Consider the following 23,817-nt stretch of genomic DNA (forward strand, 5'->3'; position numbering starts at 1 on the left):
AATTCAAGGTGATGCCCATTTCTACATTCAAGGCCACTCATATAGTCTGAAAGATTTAGATCAGACACCGTCTCATTTAAAGCCACATTGCTTGCTGCAATGGAAGAATTAGTTGTATAGCATGCAAGCAAAGCAGATAGTGTTAATTGCCCAGAAGTGATGGAGATGCTGTTTCTGTGAGAACTAGAATGAGCATGTGCAAATCACATTTACAGATTCAAGCACTGCAGGGTTTAATTAAAATCCAAGAATAAATATAGTTGGCCATACTGTCAGTTTAGATTACAGTGAGTATGTTTACATTTTTTACACATTTAATGAATGCTATTTGCATAGATGAATGTATAGGCCAACATTTGGCATTTATGTGATCAACTCATTGCAGGAGGAAAACAGAACACTGGAAATTGTATGAAATACAACTTTAAAAGCTTCTCTCTCTCTCTCTCTCTCTCTCTCTCTCTCTCTCTCTCTTTCTCTCTTCCCCCCCCCCTCTCTCTCTCTCTGTGTGTGTTTATATAAAATTAATAATAGTAGCAATATAAATAATTCATTGCATATTGTTGTTCACCTTGAGGCATCATCTGGGATAATGAATTGAAATAAACCTCCCAGAAAAAGGCAGTGGCAAAGCGCTTCAAAATTATTGCCAAGAAAACGTGAACTCATCTTCAGGGTATGTTTGTATTTTTATGGTCAAATAAAAGTTTGTGCTACTTCCTACACAAAAAAAGAAACCATTTCAAAGCATCTTACAAACATCAAATATGCATAGCTTCTCTCATATTAAAGACAAATTCAGTAAAAAGGAAAAAGATAGGAAAGAAGAAAAGCAGAAACAAAATAAAATCACCCATATTAGTGGAGAAAACATATGTGAAGAGTTACAGGTTTGACAGGTGCCTAGAATGGTAGTTGACCCATGGATTTCAGGAGTGAGCATTCCGGAGTATATCACCAGTCAAAATCCCTCCAGAGACTTAGATAGGAAATATTTGCTGTATGTAGGACACAACAGGCATATCATATTATTAAAAGTCTCTAAAAAGGTGGAAGAGATATATATCCAGTCACATCTCAGAGCCTTTGCATACTTTAACAATATTGCCCACTATGAAGAGAAACCTTGGATTTCTTTTTCTTGTTGTCCTTTGTCCCATCTTTTGGAGACAGTTGCATGATTATATTCTCTGCACTTCGGGTCTCCTATCTAGGTAATTCTCACAAGTTAAGCTGAAACTGTCTTGCAATTAACAGAGCACTCACACCACCACTGAGAAAGTGAACAACTGCAAGATAGCACACTGCCGTTCTTGGCACATACAGCAGGACTTCTGATAATCTCAGCAAGCAATATGATGTATAATTACAAAAAGACCCTGGTTCCAAGTTGTTCAGGGCTTTGTACATCATAAGAAGAGCATTAAACCTGGCTTGGTAATTAAATGAAGTCACTGAAATTGCTGACTCCTATGAAATCAAACTTTTGGTCTGTCCACCTCAACATTGCTTATACAAGAGCTTCCTTAGTTGTACATATAACATTTTGGGTACATGAAATAGGTACTCAAAGGGGAAGAGGCATTGCCTCCCACAAAATAACTATTACTCTACATTGCCAATCACAAAATCCAAATTTACTAGAAGAAAAACTGGATAGGTTGACATCCTTACAATTCTTTAGTTCCTGGGTTTATTTTTATTTATTACATTTATGACCTCCTTTCTTCCAAGAAAGTGGATTTCTTATTCCTGTGTTGCACCCAGTTTCCTTCCTAGCCAAATTCAACAGATAGTTCAGCACCTAGATACAATCTTTTTACCCTATGTGATCACTGAGAAAATTTGTGTTGTGACTCCCTGCCCTGCAAGAAGTGAAGAATAAGTGAATGAGTCCTGATGACACATCTTCTCAGTGGTGGCCCTCACTTTTGGAGCATCCTGTAATTTAGATTCAGGAATGCCACCAACCGTCAAGTCTTTAAGAAGTCTGTAAGATTTATTGTTCCATGGGTCATATAGGCACTGATGATATAAACATTGCTAGTTTGTTCATTTATTAATCACATTTATATTGCCACCCATCTCATAAAAAGTTTTAAAGAGGGGTTAAAGCGGCCATCTACCTTAAGATTGAACAGCCCTTTCTCAACAGAAGGGGAGGGACATGACACCATCTATGCCTTGCTTATAATACAGTCCTTTCAGCAGTTCCAAGAAGGTTCCACATTCATTTACACCAATGGTTCTCAACCTTTTTAATGCCGCGACCCCCCCAACCGGTCGTAAGTCAAGGACTACTCAACTGGTGCAGCACCTTTGCAGAATGGGACTTTTGATGGGCTCAGCAGGGCAGAGAGCCTGGATAATTCCTATTAGCTTTTGAAAGCCAATAGAATTAGACTCTATTCAAGAGAGTCTATTCTATTGGCTTTCAAAAGCCAATAGAATAAAAGGGAGTAGCACAGCTAAGGTAAAGGGGAAAAAAATGGCAGACTGCATTGTTTGGCGACCCCTGTGAAATGGTCGTTCGACCCCAAATGGGGTCCCGACCCACAGGTTGAGAACCACTGATTTACACCATTCAAATGACCCTGAAGGCACAGATAAACCTTGAAGTGTCCTCAATGACTCTCAGAAAGAGTGCTAAAGGCTAGATGACTGTAAGAAATATAAATCCTTTCATTCTCCACCATTCAGTCAGAACTGAAGAAGCTTCTTGGATGAGAAGTGAAACATCTTCAAGCAAAACAAAGAAAGTCTAGTTGCCTTTTGAAAAAACACTTTTGGGACAACCATGACTTGGGTGACTGAGAATCTCTATAGACATTGGTTACTAATGGGTAAATGACATGGCCATGACTGTGTTTTCCCTTTCCCCTTCCTCCATATTTGGAATCCTTATCCAAGTACTAAAATAATTAGCAATAAGGGGATTATTGTTTATATTAACATTCATTGGAGAAGAAGAGATTACAAGAGAGTAATCAGGCACATGTTGGCAAATACACCATACTGTTTGTTTAGCACATTTAAGGCTGTCAGTGAAACCACATTCCTTACAAGGTGTATTCCCTGTTGTGTGCTTGATTACTTTCTTATAATCCCTTCCTCTCCAATTTCTCCATTCTGCAAAACAACAGGTCAGGCACAGGATAACATATACTGATTAGAACTGGCAACCATATGACTGAGGATATTGCAAAGTTTATAAATATAGACATTGATCATAGAGTCATTTTTTCAGTATCATAATTTCAAACAGTCTCTGAACAAAGCAGTTGGTAAGTGAGAACAATCTGTACAGTTCCTCAGTGATACAATGTGCAACCCAAGAGCAGTTCACAAACAGAGACCACATAAGGGTGATGTTGTCCAAGAATCCATCCATCCATCCATCCATCCATCCATCCATCCATCCATCCATCCATCTGAAGCAGCAATCAGGACTGGGCCCTGCAATTGTTTGCAACATTGGATGAAACGTTTGGCAAATCAAATAGGAGCTGTGCCACCAAATTAGGAAATTAATATATTAGTTTCTCTAACAAATTAGTTTTCTCTACATGCTCTTGCAAATTGTTATAAACATTAAGGAAATGAAGGTGATAATGAGAGGGATAAAATTTAACAGTTGCTAAATAACCCCCAGGAGACCTGTACATCTGATCAAACATACTAACATTTCTGATAACACAGCTTAGGTTTCTTGACAAGGTAGTACATTACTAAATGGAATAATATTGACTATCCCCCCCCCCCCCGAGATCTTGCTCAGAGTTCTTTACAAGGCAGCTTTTGTAGAATGAAATTAATCATCTTCGGTATCCTGGTGCAACATAGTTTTTTCACTGACAGAACTGTTCTTAACAATAACCCAGGGGTAATAGTAATAGTAATAGTAGTAAAGTTGGAAGGGATCTTGGAGGTCATCTAGTCCAACCCCCTGCTCAGGCAGGAAACCCTACACCATTTCAGACAAATGGCTGTCCAGTCTCTTCTTAAAAATTTCCAGTGTTGGAGCATTTACTGCTTCTGAAGGCAGGCTGTTCCACTGATTAATTGTTCTCACTATCAGGAAGTTTCTCCGTAGTTCTAGGTTGCTTCTCTCCTTGATTAGTTTCCACCCGTTGCTTCTTGTCCTGCCTTCAGGTGCTTTGGAAAATAGCTTAATTCCCTCTTCTTTATGGCAGTCCCTGAGATATTGGAATACTGCTGTCATGTTAGCTGGCTCAGGAATTCTGGGAGTTGAAGTCCACGAGTCATAAAAGAGCCAAGGTTGACTACCCCTGCAATAACCAAACCATTGCAGACCTCATTTAAAAAAAAAATATCAGCAAATGCAGGGATTGGAAGTAGGAGGTCTAAAGGAATCTTCTTTTAGTGACAAAAGAGGAGTCATTCAATTAACTGTTTGGGGAAAATTAAAGCAGTATTTATCTCCTTGAGAAAACTGAACTATTATGTTTTCTTGCCTTCCTCCCAAAGTATTATTTCAATCAGCAGCAATTTGAGGGCTTTGAAATGTATGAACATCTCAAATTCATATAGACCCAAAATTCATATGGATCTACTGGAGAAAATGTGCAGTAATATGTGTAAAGAAGAAAGAAGCTTACAATTTGTTAGAAGAAAATAAAAAGTGTAATTTTTTTTTTCAAATCTCTGATGTAGTACACACTAGAACCAAATTGGCTTAAATGCTTGGCTGTGTAAATTAACTGAAAAATATATAAAAATATAAGAAAGGATGCAATTTAGCAGCTCTTGAACTGTACATCCTTTATGTAGTTGGGCAGTCTGCAAAGATGGGGTGATGGTGTCAAACCTGACTCAACTCCACAGTTGCCTACACCTGTTTTTGCTCACAGCTTTGTCCAACAATGATGGGAGGAGGGTGGTGAATTCCTAAGGGTGGGGCTGGGGAGAGGCTATGGAATGCAAGTGAACCTTCTGTTGCCGCAGAAACATTATCTACCACAGTTCATAGTTCACCATTTGAGTTCAGTTCTTTTGCTTTGGGAAAAACTTTCTGCTCCGGTCAAACATTCTTCATGACTTGACCTTGGTAGATAATGTTTCTGCGGCAACAGAAGGTTCACTTGCATGAACCTTCTGTTGCCGCAGAAACATTATCTACCAAGGTCAAGTCATGAAGAATGTTTGACCGGAGCAGAAAGTTTTTCCCAAAGCAAAAGAACTGAACTCAAATGGTGAACTATGAACTGTGGGTGGCCCAGAGGGGAAGAGGGTAGTTATCTATGTGGTTTGTCAAGGGAGAATCCCAGAACTGCTTCTGCCATGCCTAGATGGATTTTTCAATCTTGGTCAATCTAAAGAGCCAGGAGTTTCTTTTGTTGAAAATGTCAAATGGGACAGTTGACAGGAGGCACTTAAGTTAGTATTAATCTTGTACCACCTCCCTCATTTTGCTTTTGCTGCCTTATTACAGTAAAGAACATGGATCCTTATATTTGAGAAATAGAAATATCAAAAATGGCTATACAGTTGGGGGGAAATGGGCGGGCAAGACCGAATGTGGTGTGTATCAATTTGTTTTATTTTTTATCTGAAGTATTTGTAAGATTGTTATGTATTTTAAAGTTGAAAATAAAATTTTTTACAAAAAAATGGCTATACAGAGAGAGAGAGGGAGGGGGGAGGGAGGGAGGGAGGGAGAGCTGAGAACTTATATTTTGAAATTTACCTTACCTTGTAGCAAATGTGTTCTTTAATTTCTAAGCAATCACTGTTTGCTCCATTGGTAAAACTTTCAAAACTTGCAAAACAAGTTGCAAAACAAATAAACAAATGAATAACTTTATTAAAATATACTAAGACCACAATTTTCTTGAAGAATATATTACAAAACATCTCCCTTGCTTTTGTACAGCTTCTTCTCTAATTACCCTGTTTTACAGAACAGGGCTATCTTCAGAATTGCCTTTTAACAGTTTTTGGCTTAAAATACTAGCCCAGAATTAAAGGAAGTAGCCAAAAATAGTATTTCAAACAGCTCTCCAGGGTTCTGAAATAAAATTGGGATTGAATCATTTTGTTTTGCTTTCTGATGATTTCAAAATAGACTAAAGGCCATATGTAAAGCTGACATATGATCCAGTTTTCAGATCTTTAAGAAATGAGTCTCAGGTTAAGGGAAATTACAGTAATAAGATGTGGATCAGTAGGAAGCTAACATATATTCCTCACACCTGTGCAAGGTTCACTTGAGAGTGCGCTTTATATAAACCATCTTGACAAGTGAATAACACTCAGTTGTGGTTCATGTGGCTGTTCAGTCAAACAATGAGAAACAATGAGCTCCCCAACACCTTCACTATGTGATTAGCTGAGGAAACAGGCTACCCACTAATAAAGCAAACCTCTAACCCAGGCCTCTACCATTTAAATAACCAGCAATTTTTGTCAGGAGTCAGGGCCTCTAATTAGAAATATAATATGCTTAACCAAGCAGTGAATGATCTAGTGGTTACAATTCTGTAATCTTCTAATTTTATGTTACTTAATTTTTGTTAGTTTAACATGTGCAAACTAAACTCATTTCACTTGTTTTTAATTAAACATATGGAGTGAAAACAGGTTAATACAGCAAGCAGGTTAAACATATTTGATTATAACTATTTGGATTATGGCTGGTGTTAAAGCAACATCTGTTTCCTCAAGGAGCTATCCAAAGTGCTGAGGATTTTGTTACTGAGAATGGGTCCTACTTTCTATGCTAGGTAATATCCATCCATTCAAAGCACACTGATCAACTTACTATGCAACAGAAATAAAATGGATTACGGATTTGTTCCTGGCTTTTAAATTCACCCAATCCTAGCAAAACAAATTATCCAGGACAGTGCAAACTGAGGCAAAAAAAACGAAAAACAAAACAAAATAAGCAGAGTTCTGTTAATTTTGTGAAAGAGTGGTAACTCAGGCAGTCCTCTGGCTTGGAATCTTGTGTCCTGTCTTCTTTCCATGAACTCCCCGAATCCTGTATTTACACAGTGATCTGGTGAATTTTCATACCCTTGAGACAAGTATGGCAATTCTTGCTGAGATTGATCTCAGGGCCTGCAACTTCTGAATATTAAAACTCAGAGGTCTCAAACTTAACTTGGGGACAGTTGAATTAACAATAGGAAGTATTTACCCTTTTAGAAATGTAATTCTTAAAACTGCCCTAAGGTTTGAATGGGAACAATTTTCTTCCTTTCCAAAACCCCTCTTTTTCTAGCACTTTACAAACAGTAGAAGATCCTGCTGTTCTCACTTTCTCTCACCTAGACTCCCTTGCACTGAAGTTGACAAATTGCTAAGATCTATTGACTTTGAATTAAAATGAAGAATTTCCTGTAATTTTCCAGTAGAATTTAAATGATCAAATTGGTTAAAAAATTCTGTACTTGTATCTCACTGTAAGGATTGTTGAGAACTTTATGTTAATCAAAACTCACTTAGCAAAGCAAGTTCAGAGTCAAATAATTAAAAGATGCTGCTCCCAAACTCTTGCTGGTATTTTATGCTGAATATTGTTTAAAGGGATGACATCAAATCAGATTTGATGAATAACTAATTGTGGAATAAAGTAGGCCCAGGATCCTGTGGTGCTATGCCACCAAGTCAACATGTATAGTATCCAAGGCAAAGCAGATACTTTTTGAGGCTGACCATCCTTCAGTATTTGAGCACATTCCAGATGGATTTGACCCTTGATAATCAATGGATAAATAGAAAGGATGCCTTGCCATTGTAATTGAGTCTATTTACCTTGCTGCCAGCTGTCTTCTTTTTCCTTCCACTTTTGCCAGGATTAGGCCTTTCCTAAAAGATTTAGGTGTTCACATAATATGTTTGAAGTAGGACCATTTGAGTCTGGTCATTGTGCCCAAGGGAAAACTGGGCTGATATACTAGATGATCTATTGGTTTGTTTTCTTGGCTGTCCACAGTATTCTCAGGAGTACTCTCCAACACCAAAGTTCAAAAGCATTACTGTTCCTATCCTACTTCTTCAGAGTCCAGCGCTGAAATGTCTCAGGGAATACCATGGTTCTGATCTTTGTAGCTATAAACACATTAACAACACGTGAATATCTTTTGCAATGCCTTCATGGTTGCTCTACCAGGTTGCTAGTCTGTGGTGTATTATTATCTCTTTGCTGTTGATGGTTGATTCTAAAAGGCAAATGCTATCCACCACTTCAGTTATCAGTTCTAAGGCTAATTATTTTACCTGTTGCCATTAGTTTGGTCTTTATATTTAATTTTGTCCCATTGTTTTCATAGTGCTTCTTAATTTTTATGACAAGAGCTTGCAGATCCTTTGCATTTTTGGCTATCAGAATAGGGAAGCTATTCTTTTTCATGGGATGCATGTATTGCTTAATTTAATTCAAAACAAGTAAAATATTTTCACGATGTATTTGCATTTGTGTGTTTATGTGTACCCTTAATATTAATCAGTGATAGTACTCTCCAAACACCTGAAATAATGTCATATAGAGGAAGATGAAGAGCTGTCAAGTTAGATGTAAGTAAGGAAAGCAAATTACAGTTGAATGTTAGAGAAAAAAATCCTAAGAGTATCAGCAGTGTGACAGTGAAGCCATAATTACTCAGAGAAGTGTTGGACTTTTTTTCACTGGATAGGTTCAAGTGGAAGATAGACATCAGTTGTGGATGCGTCAAGTGGACGATAGGCATCAATTATGAATGCTTTAATATGGAATCATTTATAAAAAAAGAGGATTCAAATCAATATCTTAAATGTCCCCTTCCAACCACGTGATATAATTATTTAATTTTTAATAAAGATTTTTCAAAAAGGAAGGTTAAAACTGATACAACAATATAAATTAAGAAAAAAGGAAAGTGAAAGCTAAAGCTAAACATGTAAAGGGGGAAAAGTAAAAAAAACAAAAAAGAAAGAAGATAAAAAGAACTTCTTTACAGCAATTAGAACTACAATTGTAAATTTACCTCTTACTCTGTTACAGCATAACTCTCTTCTTTTTATTATCTAGCCTGTCTAATCATTAAAACCATAAATCAGAAGTTCATTGTTTTCTGTTTCATGCAAAACCTCTGTAAGAGGTTTTCAGTCAACAGTAAACAAAGTTGTTGTCAAACAAATCAGTTTAGCCATCTCAGCAAGTTCCATGATCTTCACCAACATTTTTCCATTGTGGGTACTGCTGAGTCTTTCCATCTTTGTGCATACAATAATCTCACTGCAGTTACAATATAAAAAAAAATGAAGTTCCATAACTTTTTCTCAACTGTTTATCCATCAATCCCAAAATAAAAGCCTCTGGTTTCAATTGCATATTAATCTCTGAAATCTCCTGAATCGGTGTGTATATTTGAATCAAAAATGTTCTAGCCTTTTTAAATGACCACCAAACATGATAAAATGTCCCTTCTTGTTGTTCATGTTTGCAACATAAATTTGAAGTGCCTTTATACATTCTGGACAATTTCTCTGGTGACATATAACAATGGTATATTAAAACCAACCATCTTCTGATCCATTGGATCTCTCTGAAGAATCAGGGCCTGAAGCCTCATATGCCTCTCAACTAGCTTTCAGCAGTACTTTCCAACAAATGCTAGGCATTGATTTCACCCCCTTAGCATGAAACAGAGGCCAAGTGGGCTGTTTTCCTAACTTAAATAAAATAATGCAAGGCAAACTCCAAAGCAATTTGTTTTCCCGCTCACTACAGTTGAGACAAAAAAAAAAAAAAATCTTGGACGATACTTGTATGTGCACTTAAATGGGAGGAATAGCTACTAAAATAAAAGAGTTTTATTGCTTGTGGACAGGGCCAGGTGCCAATTGGCTTGGCTAGTTACTGAGTTGCTGTTCCCTGTTGTTTGGATGGTGATATATGAAGGTTCCTGGCCTTGATCCAGTAAGTATCATTAAATTTAGGTTTTAACATGAAATGGACCTTTTTTTCCCCCCTGAACTCTATTACCCCAGTCTCTGAAGAGTGCTTTTTAGGGAGGGGGATATTGGGAAAGAGAACAAGGGACTACCAGGACTACCATGCTGTCTATGTGGCTCTAACTCTTGATGTTTTCTGGATGTTAGCCAGCATCCAGTATCAGCTTACAAACTACTCAAAAGACAAACTTTTTTCCATTTATGCAGACAGAGACATAATGTACTCTGTTTGCTTTCTTCCTCCCTCCCTTCATTTTAAATAACAGCTGTGGGAGGAAAAAAAGTGTTCAGTAAATGGAAAATCATGAGGGGGAGACTGGGCGTTCATCTGGGCCATATCTAAATTCTTCAACTGCTTTGAATTCTGTTTTCTAAAGATTTGACATACAGGCTGGGGCAGAGGAAAAACTCTTCGGTGATGGACTTACGCCATCTTCAGGGAAGCTAATGCATTGCATCTCTTTGTGTGCATGCCATAGTTTTTAATTATGAAATATCTAAATCTTATCTATCCAATTACATAGTCCATCATAGATTGTAATAATAGTTATATATGCATATATACCTGCATGCACATATATACAGATATACAAATAGAAACAGAGTATAGACAGAGATGTGAGCAAGCTGGCTAGAGAGATGGAAGGAGGGATAGATGGATGATGGGTAGATAGATATAATTTCATTCTTTGTACAGTATTTATATATTCCTATTTTCTTTAACTTCAGAATAACTCTCATTTTAATACTTGCAACAAATTCTGTGGTGTTGAGGATATTTAGTTGATGGATAGACTAAGGCCTTTAATCAATCTAATCTATCTGTCTGTCTCTGTCGGTCTATCTCTCTCTCCCCCCCCCATTTGTGTGTGTGTGTGTGTGTGTGTGTGTGTGTATGTGTGTGTGTATACCTATTAAAGCTGGGCTGTTCCAAACAACCCAAAGGACAAAGTTTGAACCATCTTTTTTCTTCAGTAACCTGACATAATGTTTTAGTACTTTTGAAATTTTGTTCTTGAGTTGTCATGTATTCATCCCATTCTATTTTCCTCTCACAAAAGGAAAATCACAGCAAACTAAGAAGTTCCGAATCATATCATGCAATAAGAATCATACAATTTCAAATGTAATCAGACTATGAGCACCATAAATCATACCTTGGGAAGCTAAGCCACAAAACTATAAGCGCATAGTCCTTTCTTCAAGCTTCTTGCTTTCTGATGGGGCAAATCCATGTTTTGAAATGCAACATAACGTCTAACAGTATGCTTGAAGCCCAGTTTTGTCTAGATGTGGGACAAAAAGACATTTGTGGGGAGGAGTCTATGAGACCCAGAGCATCAGATGCAGGCTGTAATAGGATCTGGATGACCTCTGATTCCCTTTGAAGTTTAAGAGTCTCTTTTTAATAAAAACTCCAGAGGAAAAAAATCACCCTTATTTGGGGCACAATAATAGTTTTCAGAGAAAGCAGTATACATGGTACGCATTTTCAGGACTATTTCAGAAAGCACTTATTTTCCTTTCACAAAGAACAATAGAGAATGAAGATTTCCTTTCTTTCTCTCTCTTTTCTGATTTGTTTTTCATTAGTGTTCCTGGCCAAGAGTGAGACAGAATCTATTTTAGAGAGAAGGCTAGAAATATCCGCCTCCCATTGCAAATCCTTCAACCAGGGTTGTCTCTGAATCTTAATCTTAAAACAGAAGGAACTCAAGAACTTGTTTTGCTGGGCAACATAATTAGACATATGAATAAAACAATGTAAGGATTGAAAGGATTTTTTGTAAATTTAGTGAGAAACTAAGCACAAAATTTAGTACTGTAGAAAGAAAGATGTGCACATATTGGTGGGCATATGCACATTAATATATGAATGAACATAAGAAGATCTCTGCTAGATTATTTCAAAGTCCAAAATAACCAGCTAGATGCTTCTGACCTCTTCTATTATAACTTCTTAGCATCCCTGAATCTCTACAGCACTCCTGAACCTGGAAATTTTATGCACCCATAAAATAGTCTCTCTGCTTCATGGCTTTGTATAAAATCCTCCATTTTAAATCCACTATAGTCAATAATCAGTTACATATTTGAACATTTTGTTTTCAGACAAGTGAGTTATTGCACTATCCCATGGTTTATTTGTGATTAGTTGAATAGACCATAACTGGCTAGGGTCACACAAAGAGCTAAGAAAAAAAACAAATAGACAGCTTTAGAGATTAGTGTAAAGTGCAAATTTCAACTACTACTTTTGGCACAGGAATGAAAGAGGTCTTTCAGTCCAAACTTCTGCATGGGCAAAAATCCTCAGGTCTCCCAGAAAAATGGCCGTCCAATCTTTGTTTGAAAATCTCCAATGATGAAATATCCACAGTTCTAGGAGGCAGATTATTCCACTACTTAATAGCTTTCGTGAACAGGAAAATATTTTTATGTTTTGAGTTTGGATCTCTTTGTAAATTTTAAACCCATTGTTCTTTTCCTATCCTCATGAACTATGGAAAATAAATCCACACTCTCTTCTCTGTGACAGTCCCTCAAGTATTAGAAAAGTACTATTTTGTTTTCCCTTAGTCTTCTTATTTAGGTGAAATATACTAAATTCTTTTAGTCATCTTTCATAAATTTAGAGTCCAAGCTCGTCAACATTTTTGTTGCTCTTCTTTGTATTTTTTCCAATTTCTCAGCATCCTTCTTGTATTATGGCAATAAAGCTGGATAAAGTATTCTAAAAGCAGTCTTACCAGTACAGTGCTAAGCAGAAAAATTATACCTCTGCCGATGTAGATCAGGACTGCATTATTTCTCTCTTGATAGCTGCAGAATGTTACTAACACATGCTTAATCTGTGGTTTACATGGATATTCAGATCCTTTTTACGAATACTGCAGGTGAGCTATCTAAGTGTACAAAATCTACATTTCTTGACATTTTTTTAAAAAATGGAATAATGTTAGCATATCATCAATCTTTTTGACACTTCCCATGTACATAAAAGTATTCACTAAGATTACAAGTAATGGTTCTGAGATCTGCTATTTTTGTTATGTGGCCCACTTTTCATGTTTTAAACTTAATTTTAGAATAGAATAGAGCTGGAAGGGACCTTGCTCAAACCGGAGAACCTATACCATTTCAGACAAGTGACTGTCTAATCTCTTCTTTAAAACCTCCAGTGATGGAGCGCCTACGATTTCTGGAAGCAAGCTGTTCCACTGGTTAACTGTCTTCACTGTTAGGAAGTTTCTCCTTAATTCTAGATTGCTTCTCTCTTTGATCAGTTTCCAACCATTGTTTCTTGTCCTGCCTTCTGGTGCTTTGGAGAATAATTTGACTCCCTCTTCTTTGTGGCAGCACCTCAGATACTGGAATATGTTATCATGTCACCCCTATTTCTTCTTTTCTTTAGACTAGCCAAGCCCAAGCCCTGCAGCTGTTCTTCATATGTTTTAGTCTCAGGCCTTGGATCATCTTAGTTGTTCTTCTCTGAATTTTTTTCCAAACTCTCAACATCTTTTTGTGATATGGTGACCAAAATTAGCTGCAGTATTCCAGGTGTGGTTTCACTAGGGTTTTATAAAGAGGTACTAATACTGCTTACTTCTCTCCATGTGGATGTAGTACCATTGAGAACTACTTTTTTGTTTCTTAGTTTGTCAGAGAATTCTCTTTGCAGCCATACCAGTTTCATCATCTATCTGCCATTTTTATTTCCATTTAATATTGTGTCTTGGGGTCTTAATTATCTAATTTTTCAGAATTTCTCAATCCTTTTGAACTTTTCTTCCCTTCAGGTTTTCTCACCATGGAATCATTCCTACATTTTCCCTTATACAGGTAATCCCCGAGTTATGAATATTGCAGCACCACAGCAGTCGTTTGCCCTTATGAGTGACCGCAGTGGCTCTACAACATTCACCCTGGTTAGTCCCTCCCTCCCCACCCCTGCCCCGGGTCTCCCTAGGCACCAGGCCTTCAATACTCACCCTGCAAAGATCAAGATCCTTCCCTTTCTTGGCTGCTCTAGGCCTTCGGTGCATTCGCAGAGAATGGAGGCCTAAAGTAACGCAAGATCATGTGAGATCAGTGGGGCGAGATCTCACATACTGATCTCTTGTGATCTCATGGTACTTTAGGCCTCTGTTCTTTGCAACAGAGAATGGAACTGAAGCTGGGGGACGCTTCCCTGTACCTCTGGAGGCTGGATCGGAGCTCCGGACATCTTTTCCAGGCTGCTGCAGTCCTGATTTGAGGCCAGCGAATGCTTCCGCACAACCCACGTGGCTTGATCCAGGCTCTGGAGGCCTTTTCCAGGCCACTGTGGCCCAGATTTGAGGCTGGTGAACACTTCCGCGCACCCCACATGGCCCAATCCGGCCTCCAGAGGCCTTTTCCAGGCTGCTGTTGCCCGCATTTGAGGCCAGAGAACACTTCCACAGCCTCCCCATGGCTTGATCGGTCCTAGAAAAGGCTTCCAGAAGTCGGATTGGGTTGTGTAGGGTGCGCGGAAGCGTTCCCCAGCCTCAAATCCAGGTGGCAGCGGTCTGGAAAATGCCTCCAGAGCCCAGATCAGGCTACGGGGTGTGTGTGTGTGTGTGTGTGTGTGTGTCACGGAAGCATTCCCTGGCCTCAAATCCAGGTGGCATCAGGAACCACAACAGAGAGGAGATGGATCTTTTCCTGGTGAGTCTGGCGCAGGAGGGAGGGGGAAGCATGCAGTAGCTTAGTGGGTCGGGGAGGCTTTGAGGGCCTGTTCCAGCACTAGGCCCTCCATGGCCTTCCCCACCCTGAGATACCCTCATGTTTGCTTAACAAGCCTGAGATACCCTCATGTTTGCTTAACAAGCCATGTACGTTTTAACGAGCAAGGGAGCGATCTCATACCTTGAATGAGATTCACTCTACGAGTGGATGGGCAGGCTCCAGTGGTGGGATTCAAATATGTGAACAACTGGTTCTCTGTATGGATGCTGCTTCCAAAAATGCATTCTGGACTTGGGCAACAAAAAATTAGCTACTGGTTCTGCTGAAGTGGTGTGAACCAGCTGAATCCCACCACTGGAAGGCTCCACTACATTTGTAACTCAAGGACTACCTGTAGTTTATTAAAATAGATTCTCTTGATATTTAGAATATATCTAAACTCTACTTTCAGTTTTTCTTATCTGCAACGTTGTGAATTTTAGGATCAAATGAATGTTCTCTACCAAGGTTTTTACAATTTTCACTTTCTTAACCATTCCTTCCGTTACTAAGTCTAGTATAGCTAACCCTCTTTAACCTTCCTCACCTTTTAAGACAATGGTGTTGAAAGAAAAATATTCATCAGGGTCCAGTCCAAGCCAGGAATAAACAACATGGAGACTGCTTTAGAAAGAAGGTTGTAGTTTATTGAAGAGGAGAGCCAGACAGAAAGATGGCTCTGGAAAAAACAACTGACTACATGTAGTACGGAGTGGATTTTTATACCTTCTTGGGCTTTTGTTTGGAGTTGTTCCTGTGGCATGAATTTTGACCTGAGTCTGAATGTGCTGGTATTCTGATGGTGGTGGGTTAATCTTATTATGTCCCAAAGGTCATATCTTGCTTTCCTGTGGCTGCGGCTGATTGTTGGATTTTTTGGTGTGAGGGATTTTTGATTCTAGGGATCTTTCTTTCTAATCCCAGCTTCCTGACTCCAGTCTTTCTGACAAGATTATCACATCTGCATTTCTGCAGACCTGGTTTCTGTTTGGGGCAGAGAGACTTGAGGGGTGTGTGTTCTGCCTTTAAGATCCTTTGGGGAAATATAATACTTTTGCCTTTTAATATTCCCAAAAATATTTCTTTCTTGGGGGGGGGCTGACTTCCCACAATGGAGTTGTCTACAAAGTATGTCAAGAACCTATTGGATCTCTCACTTGCTGCAAAGTTCTCAGCTGACACTGGAATAGTTGAAACTATATCACCAGTATATGTTTGCTGGATGATTTGCAAGGCTGTCATCTAATGGTAGAGGAGAGAATGGTAGAGGATATTATCTATTGGATGGGGGTCATAGAACGTACTAGATTAGGCAAAAATGGGATTGAGTTATATTGTTTTAGCAAGTAGTATGAGCCAGGGTTAAGCTCTAATATGATTGGCAGAGCATAACATGAATAGTTTTAGTAACCTAGAGTTAGCATTTTATATCTAGATATAATCCAGCCATTGTATATGGTTGCATCTTCCAAAGCTTTATTAGAGATAATGGGACTGTACAGATATTCTACTCTTTGCTCTAAATGTTGGTGATTTATTACCAGTATTATATTAGCAAGAATGTCTCTTTCCCATCTTCAAGGAATTTTAGTTTGATCCCATCACTATCTCTCAGTAGGAAAAAAAAACCTTCACGGTTTACAAAACACCCATTCAATCTGCTCCTTGCTATTTTTCTCTGTTCTGCTACTTAGAGCAAAGAGGCAGGTGCAGATAGAATGGAAAAGTATTTTCTTAGAACTAATGGTCTATTGCCACCTAGTGGTGAACAAGAAAAACTGCAGATAGCTTGAAACAGGAAGCTAGGAAATGCGGGGGGGGGGAGCATCTTTTTTACAATTTAATCAAAGGAACATTCTTCTTGAGTATGAGGATATTCTCAGCATAAAAATATTTCAGTGCAGTCTGTTTATGGTTTTACAAAGAATATATTATCAAAGAAAGATTCGATCAAGCCACATTGTGTACAATTATTATTTTTATTCAATTTAAATAGTCAAGTTCTTCTGTTTTCACCCAGATGAATCCATTCAGGGACAGGATCTGCAAGGTCTTCTCCACAGATGGCTACTTTACATTTGAGGACATTCTTGGGATGGCATCTGTCTTCAGTTACCTAGCATGTCCCACACTTAAGATTGAGTATGCTTTTCGGATTTATGGTATGTCATTCCCCATTGTAATATCCCCATAACAGTTTCAGTATATGAAAAAGCAAAAATCCCCAAGTCTGGAGGCACTTTGAGGATGAGATCAGGAATTGGAAGGCTAGGTGAGATTGGAACCATTTTATTTTTCAAAGAGGGGATAGAAACGTCTGCAGACATGGCCCAAGAAGAAACAATTGTTTGGTTCATACAATATACTAAGCCATAATATGGCTACTTTGGGTTTTACTTTAAAAAATGGAATAAAGGGGGGAAAGGATAAAAAAGATTAAAAAATCATACCACATACAAAAAATGTATTCAGCTGAATTTTCAACTTACTCATTAAAACTTGAAATGACATGAAATTGTTAGTTTTCCCACTGCAATGATATTCAATTGCACTATCAATTTATAAACAGAAAGCATATATCTATAATCCAAGATTTAAATTCTGAGTAATTTGGTATTCCCAGCATTGAATAATTTTGCAACTTCATCTGCTTTGTAGAATAGATTCCCACCAGAGAAACACATCACTTTTTTTTTCCTCCTCCAAACCTTTCTCAGGATGTTCTGGGTGGCTTCTTTCAGTTGGGGATGATCATGTTGCATTTTATTCCCTCATATGCCTGTTTTTATTCCCTCATATGCCTGGACACGGAACCACTGATTGGTTCAAAATTGGAAAAGGAGTCCGGCAAGGCTGTATACTGTCGCCCTGCCTATTTAACTTGTATGCAGAGCACATCATGAGAAAGGCAGAGCTAGATGAATCAAAAGTTGGAATTAAGATTGCCGGGAGAAATATCAACAACCTAAGATATGCAGATGATACCACTCTAATGGCAGAAAGTGAAGAGGAACTAAAGAGCCTCTTGATGCGGGTGAAGAAGGAGAGTGCAAAAGTAGGCTTGAAACTCAACATTAAGAAAACCAAAATCATGGCATCCGGCCCTCTCAATTCCTGGCAAATAGATGGGGAAGAAATGGAGGTAGTGACAGATTTTATTTTTCTGGGCTCAAAGATCACCTCAGATGGGGACTGCAGCCAAGAAATTAAAAGACGCTTGCTCCTGGGGAGGAAAGCTATGGCAAATCTAGACAGCATACTAAAAAGCAGAGACATCACCCTGCCAACAAAAGTGCGTATAGTCCAGGCCATGGTTTTCCCAGTTGCAATGTATGGCTGTGAAAGTTGGACCATAAGAAAGGCTGAGCGCCAAAGAATTGAGGCCTTTGAACTATGGTGCTGGAGAAGACTCCTGCGAGTCCCTTGGACTGCAAGGCGTTCAAACCGGTCAGTCCTAGAAGAGATCAACCCTGACTGCTCTTTAGAAGGCCAGATCCTGAAGTTGAAACTCAAATACTTTGGCCACCTAATGAGAAGGAAGGACTCACTGGAGAAGGGCCTAATGCTGGGAAAGATTGAGGGCAATAGAAGAAGGGGACGACAGAGAATGAGATGGCTGGATGGAGTCACTGAAGCAGTAGGTGTGAACTTAAATGGACTCCAGAAGATGGTAGAGGACAGGAAGACCTGGAGGAACGTTGTCCATGGGGTCGCGATGGGTCGGACACGACTTCGCAATTAACAACAACAACAACAATGCCTGTTCTAATGTATACCTGCCAAATAATACTGTTTGTTCAATATATAATGTTGTAGTCTTTTAAACTTGTCAAGCCACCAGGAATTATTTTGGAATTGGGTGGCCTGGAAATCTGATGAATAAATAAATAAATAGCCTTACCACTCTTTGGGTGGATTAATTCTAATGAATGGCTTGCTCATCCAATCATAATTAAATTGTGCACATATGATTCCTGTAATGGCACTGCCTCCCCATCACACACTCTTCCTTATATATATGTTGTGTACATGGCATGCACATGCAGCTTCAGGCCATGTTCAGATTCAGTGTGGAAGTCAATGGAAAAAAGGAGAAAAGGAATGAGATTGTCAGAATTGGGACAAATCTGGAAAAAGAGGGAGTACAACTCAATTATCAAGTGTCTATTTATACAGAGTGTCCCAAGGCCAGTTCTTGGCATATTCTGCTGCAAAACATCAAGCAGATTTAGTCATTAAACACTGCTGGACTGCATGGACTGAGATTCTGTGGCAGTTTTATGAGTAAAGATAATAGTATTATTGTTTGTGTAATTCTTAAATAATTGGCACTGGACTGCATAATAGTCTGTAAATCTTCCAAGTTCCACCCTATTTCTACTTTTCACAGTATTTTAATTTCCCAGATTTCAACAATGATGGTTTTATTGATGAGGAAGATCTCCAAAATGTCATCCGCAGATTAATAAATAAGAATAACCTCAGTGAGGAAGAAATTGTGTCTCTGGCAAACCATGTAGGTAATTCCTTTCTTTTACAACAAATCTTGAGGTTTCAGTGACTGAGGCCTTAGCATAAAATTGTTTTAGATGGTTTAAATATCCTTTCAGTAGAACCTGGGCATGAAAGGCAGAGCTCTTCTGTCTTCTAATGGCTGTCTCCAACCTAGTACCTTCCGACTGAGTTGGGAAGTCAGTGGCTCCCTGGGATGCCTGCGAGTTGTAGTCCAAGCATATTTTGAGAATGAGATTGGAAAAAGAAATCCGTTTTGGAGCACAAAAATAAAACTCTTATGTTGACTAATCTGAAACAACAGAAATACTGTTTCTATATAATACATACTTTGTGTTTGAAACAGATTTTGGAGGAAGCTGACTTGGATAATGACAGAATGCTCTCTCTAGCAGAATTTGAACGTGCTATGATAAAGTCTCCAGACTTCCTAAAGTAAGAACAATTTCCTATCATCCCATCCACAATGTACAGTAGTTGAGCTTCTTAGTTCTCACATGCTTCAAATCCAGCTCTGAAATTTCTCATTCTATAATGTTTTATGTAATTTCTCCTACAGAAAAAAAAATTCTGCCTATTTTGTACTAAGCTATATCAGATGTAACGCTACAGAAAACCTGGCCAAGGCAGCTTTGACAGATTTCTAACATAGGGAAGGGAATAGAAGAAAAATTAACACTGGAGACTACACTAAACGTCAGGCAGCAAGATGGAAAAAGCTATTGTTTAACTATTGTTTCCAATGTTCACTACAAGAAATTTATTTTTTAAAAAATAATTCCATTGGCTTTTTCTTCTGTAAATTGGATGGTACATAGCATTCAGGATGGACTATCACCCATTTTTTTTGTCCCTAAGATAAAAAATTGAGGCATTAGATTTGTTTCAAATGTTGTCCATGTTGGAATCTTCAACAAATGTGGGACTACTAAATGTCCCACTTACATTGTTCTGGATATTCAAGCTCAGCATTTTTTTAGCTCAGAAAATTTTCTACCCCTTCCCAAAACAATTATTATTACAATTAGAAGAACCTTTATCCAGGCTTCACCTGACTATGCAAAATGATTAAAAGCAATCAGAAATTTACCTTCTGACTGCGTATCAGCTTCACATCAGCATATTAATGCATTTATATGTATATGTCATTAAATCATAACTCTACTAGAGCAAGAACTAAGTTATTTTTAAGTGATGAATCCTTGGAATTCAGATTGACTCAAAAAAGTTCAAATTGTGACCTTAGGATGAATGACTTGACATTACATTTCCAACCAAAGATGTCTTTTATAATTGGGCTTCTTCAGAAATGGAGAACGAGACTGCGATTAACTACTTTCTTGAAACCATATTCTTTATTACCTCTTTATTTTCTGGAGACTTAATTGGACTTCTTTTGGCTCCACTACATTCCTGAAAACCCATAAGGTGCTTCAGAATCTGTCCCTTATTTGGTTCTCCCAGCTTGTTTTATTAGCTTATGGTTTACTTGGTACTGAATGTAGGAGTCGTGGTGGTAATTAGAGTGCAGTATTGCAGCTAACTCTGCCCAGAGTCTGGAGTTCAATCCTGACCGAGCCTTCCATCCTTCTGAGGTCAGTAAAATGTGGACCCAGATTGTTGGGGACAATATGCTGGCATTTGTAAACCAGAGAGTGCTGTAAAGCACTATGGAGTGGTACACAAGTCTGAGAGCTATTGTTATTGCTATTATGTTTAGAGAACATGAACTATTTATCTCTAATCTGATTTTGAAGCAAATAAAGGTGACTGTTTCAATTTCTTAATGATTTACTGGATAAAATGTCAGCTAAGTTGCATCCCATTGAGAATACCTTAATGGCAGGATTCATAGAATAACTGTTCAAAGTATACTCCTAAATGTATTGTACAGTAATGTGTCGAATTGACCCATACACCTGGTAATATCTTTAGTTAGACCTTAAGCTTTGATGCAGTCCACATTGTCAACACAAAGTTTAGGCATTTCCTGAAGAAAACAGAATTGTGGGGACAGGAAGCAGCATTGCTATAAAAGGTAGATCTGATTATACATAAGTTTAGTAAGGTGTCCAAGAACAAACTAAGGAAGATAGAAATAATTTAAAGACGGGAGACCTAGTCCAGAAAACTAATAAATGTTCTTTCTAGATCCTTCAAGATCTACTTCTGAGAGACAAGAATGTGACAACATGGGAAATTCAGGATCTTGCAACTGGACAGGCACAAGATAACAAACATAGCTTTAACGACTGCCATGAAAGATCAGATAGCAAATCAGTCCATGTATTTTTGCAAAGAATATGCAAATAAACAATGATTCTGAGAATGGGAAGAAAAAAGTCATGTATTCTCTTTTTTTCCATCCAGTGCAATTATAGAGAATGACATTTTCATAGCAATTATAAGCAATTTTTGTACAGGAAGAGAGGGAGGATTTGGCTGTACAATGCACTTAACTTTCTTTATAATCCTCTATCCTAAAAAGGAAATAGTTTTATTCATTACTGCTTTATTTAGAGGTTTTCTAACCAATTCATAAGCACAAAAGCTCTCAGTGTGAACACTATATCAGTTAAAAGAAGCAATATTCTCTAAACTTGAAGGCACCCATAGGCACAATAAAGTAAGCAGAGATGAAATAACAAAGACAACAGAGAAATTAGAGGTAGTCCATGGCTTATGACTATAATGGAGCCTATTACAACATTGCAATTGTAAGTTGTGATGTCATAAAACAGGTCACCTATAATCTGACCAACCAGATTTTACAATCTTTTTTCAGTGGTTGTTAAGCAAATGCTGCCACCATTAAGCAAATGCCACAGTCACTAAGAGATCCAATGGTTCATTATGAGTCAGTTTTGCTGAAAATCAGAAGTAAATGCCAGCTTTGGGCAAAAATGTCATAAAAGGCAGTCACATGATTGCATGATGTTGCAAATGTCCATAAATGTGGGCTGGTTGCTACACACCTGGCACAAATGTCATGTCACCATGGGATAGGATCCTGACTGTCAGAACTTCAGAAATAGGTCATAGGTACCGCAGGGAGTTCCATTATAACTTCAAACAATTGCTAAGCAACAAGTCCTAATTCAAGGACTACTTGTATTCAGAAACTTGACATTGAAAATAATTGCTCAAAACTTAATAAGGGTCCAAAACATCGGGAAGGTCACCCTTTTTCTTCAAGAAGTCTTCCGTTTCTGGGGAAGAAAAGGTAGACTTAAGATAGTTCCACATTTTGTGAAGCTGATGATTGTGACCAAGAACAAGAAACTGATGAGTAGCTTGGTTCCTTTGACCATCTCTGAAGAAAGACAGTGGTACAAGAATGCTCAACTCTCCATACAGTTGCTTCTTGTGAGAAGACTGTACGGCAGCAGTCTCCAAATTATAAGACAATCAGGAGAAAACTTGAAATTCTTGTTCCAATCACAGCCAAAGCCTTCAAAGGATGCTAGTTTGCAAGTTCTTTGCTAAACACCTTCAGATATTGTCTATGAACTGTTGTAAAGAAGTTAGGCCCCTTTCAAATAACAAGGCTGGAAATACTGAACATGTGTAAGAAAATGAATCTTTCTCTTTATAAGCTTTATAAATTCAAAGTAAGCAGCAAAAAGCAAGTCAACATTTTGACATAGAAAGTTTTAAACAGTTTAAGGGCTCAGGAAAAGTTGGAATATTTGATTTTGAATATTAAGCCTGAAATTAATGAATTTTAAAGAATAAATGCATTTTCATGGGAAAGAAAGTTATTTCTTACATAATGAGATAAGCAACTAATGATAGTGTTCAGAAATGTTCTTGAGAAATGATAATAGGACTTTGAATCAACATTGCTGGGTATGTTGCATGTTTTTCTGAATGCCCTGTTCCCAGAAGAAGCTGTGATACTATTATAAAAAAAAGATTTGGGAAAAAAATGATCTGACATGAATATGAACAACATGAACAAGAATTCATCACTGGACATACCAAAAAATTGGGTGAGGCTGTAGAAATTAAGAAGGAAATAAAAATGCCAATTCAAAAGAGTAATTGGAATAATTTCTACCTGCTGGACTTATGAAAGAAGCTTGTTGAAGTTTGAAAAAATTCAAGATAAGGAGCAATGATCTTTCCAATGAATTAAAGACAAGATTGTTTTATGTAAAAAGATGGAATATAATCCATCTTATTTGATCAGGATTAAAGGGATTTGTTGTTATTTTAGGATTCTTTCTGGATTTGCTGATATCTCACTGGAAACATTGTGTACTGGATTTGCTTATAAAGAATTGAGATACAGAATGATGAGTTTTATGTTTGTTAATGAATGTGATTATTTTAGGCTTGGTACTAAAATGCCGGAAACACTGCTAGATATGTTACAGTATGTGGCATATATGCAGAATAACAAAATGAAAAGTCCAGGTTGAGAGATAGCATACCCTGAATACTATATGGTTATTCACTTTTTGAGATTTTGTGCATGTGTATCTGGATGCCTTCAAGTCAATCTTGATTCCTAGCAACTACCTGGGAACGTCTCTGTAGTTTTCTTGGCAGGATTAGCGAAGTGGTTTGCCATTGCCTCCTTCCTAGGGCTAA

General features: G+C 37.9%; 1 protein-coding gene across 7 annotated transcripts in view; it reads left to right on the forward strand.

Annotated features, from left to right (window-relative positions):
* The window catches only part of CIB4 (calcium and integrin binding family member 4), a 45,909-nt gene that overhangs the window by 16,209 nt on the left and 5,883 nt on the right, over positions 1–23,817 (forward strand). For 3 of the 7 annotated variants that reach the window (XM_039346003.1, XM_039346009.1, XM_039346008.1), the window contains 4 exons: positions 16,730–16,871; positions 19,116–19,225; positions 19,568–19,656; positions 21,373–21,502. In XM_039346003.1, the coding sequence (XP_039201937.1) occupies positions 16,730–16,871; positions 19,116–19,225; positions 19,568–19,656; positions 21,373–21,394 (363 nt within the window). In that variant the 3' untranslated portion in view covers positions 21,395–21,502. Of the gene's footprint in view, positions 1–14,146; positions 14,650–16,729; positions 16,872–19,115; positions 19,230–19,567; positions 19,657–21,372; positions 21,503–23,817 lie in introns of those variants that run through there. The other 4 variants (XM_039346005.1, XM_039346004.1, XM_039346006.1 and 1 more) reach the window with 3 other exon arrangements.

Source organism: Crotalus tigris, unplaced genomic scaffold (assembly GCF_016545835.1).
Source record: "Crotalus tigris isolate CLP2741 ecotype Arizona unplaced genomic scaffold, ASM1654583v1 scf7180000017987.690289119674:8195010, whole genome shotgun sequence".
NCBI classification, from domain to species: domain Eukaryota; kingdom Metazoa; phylum Chordata; class Lepidosauria; order Squamata; family Viperidae; genus Crotalus; species Crotalus tigris.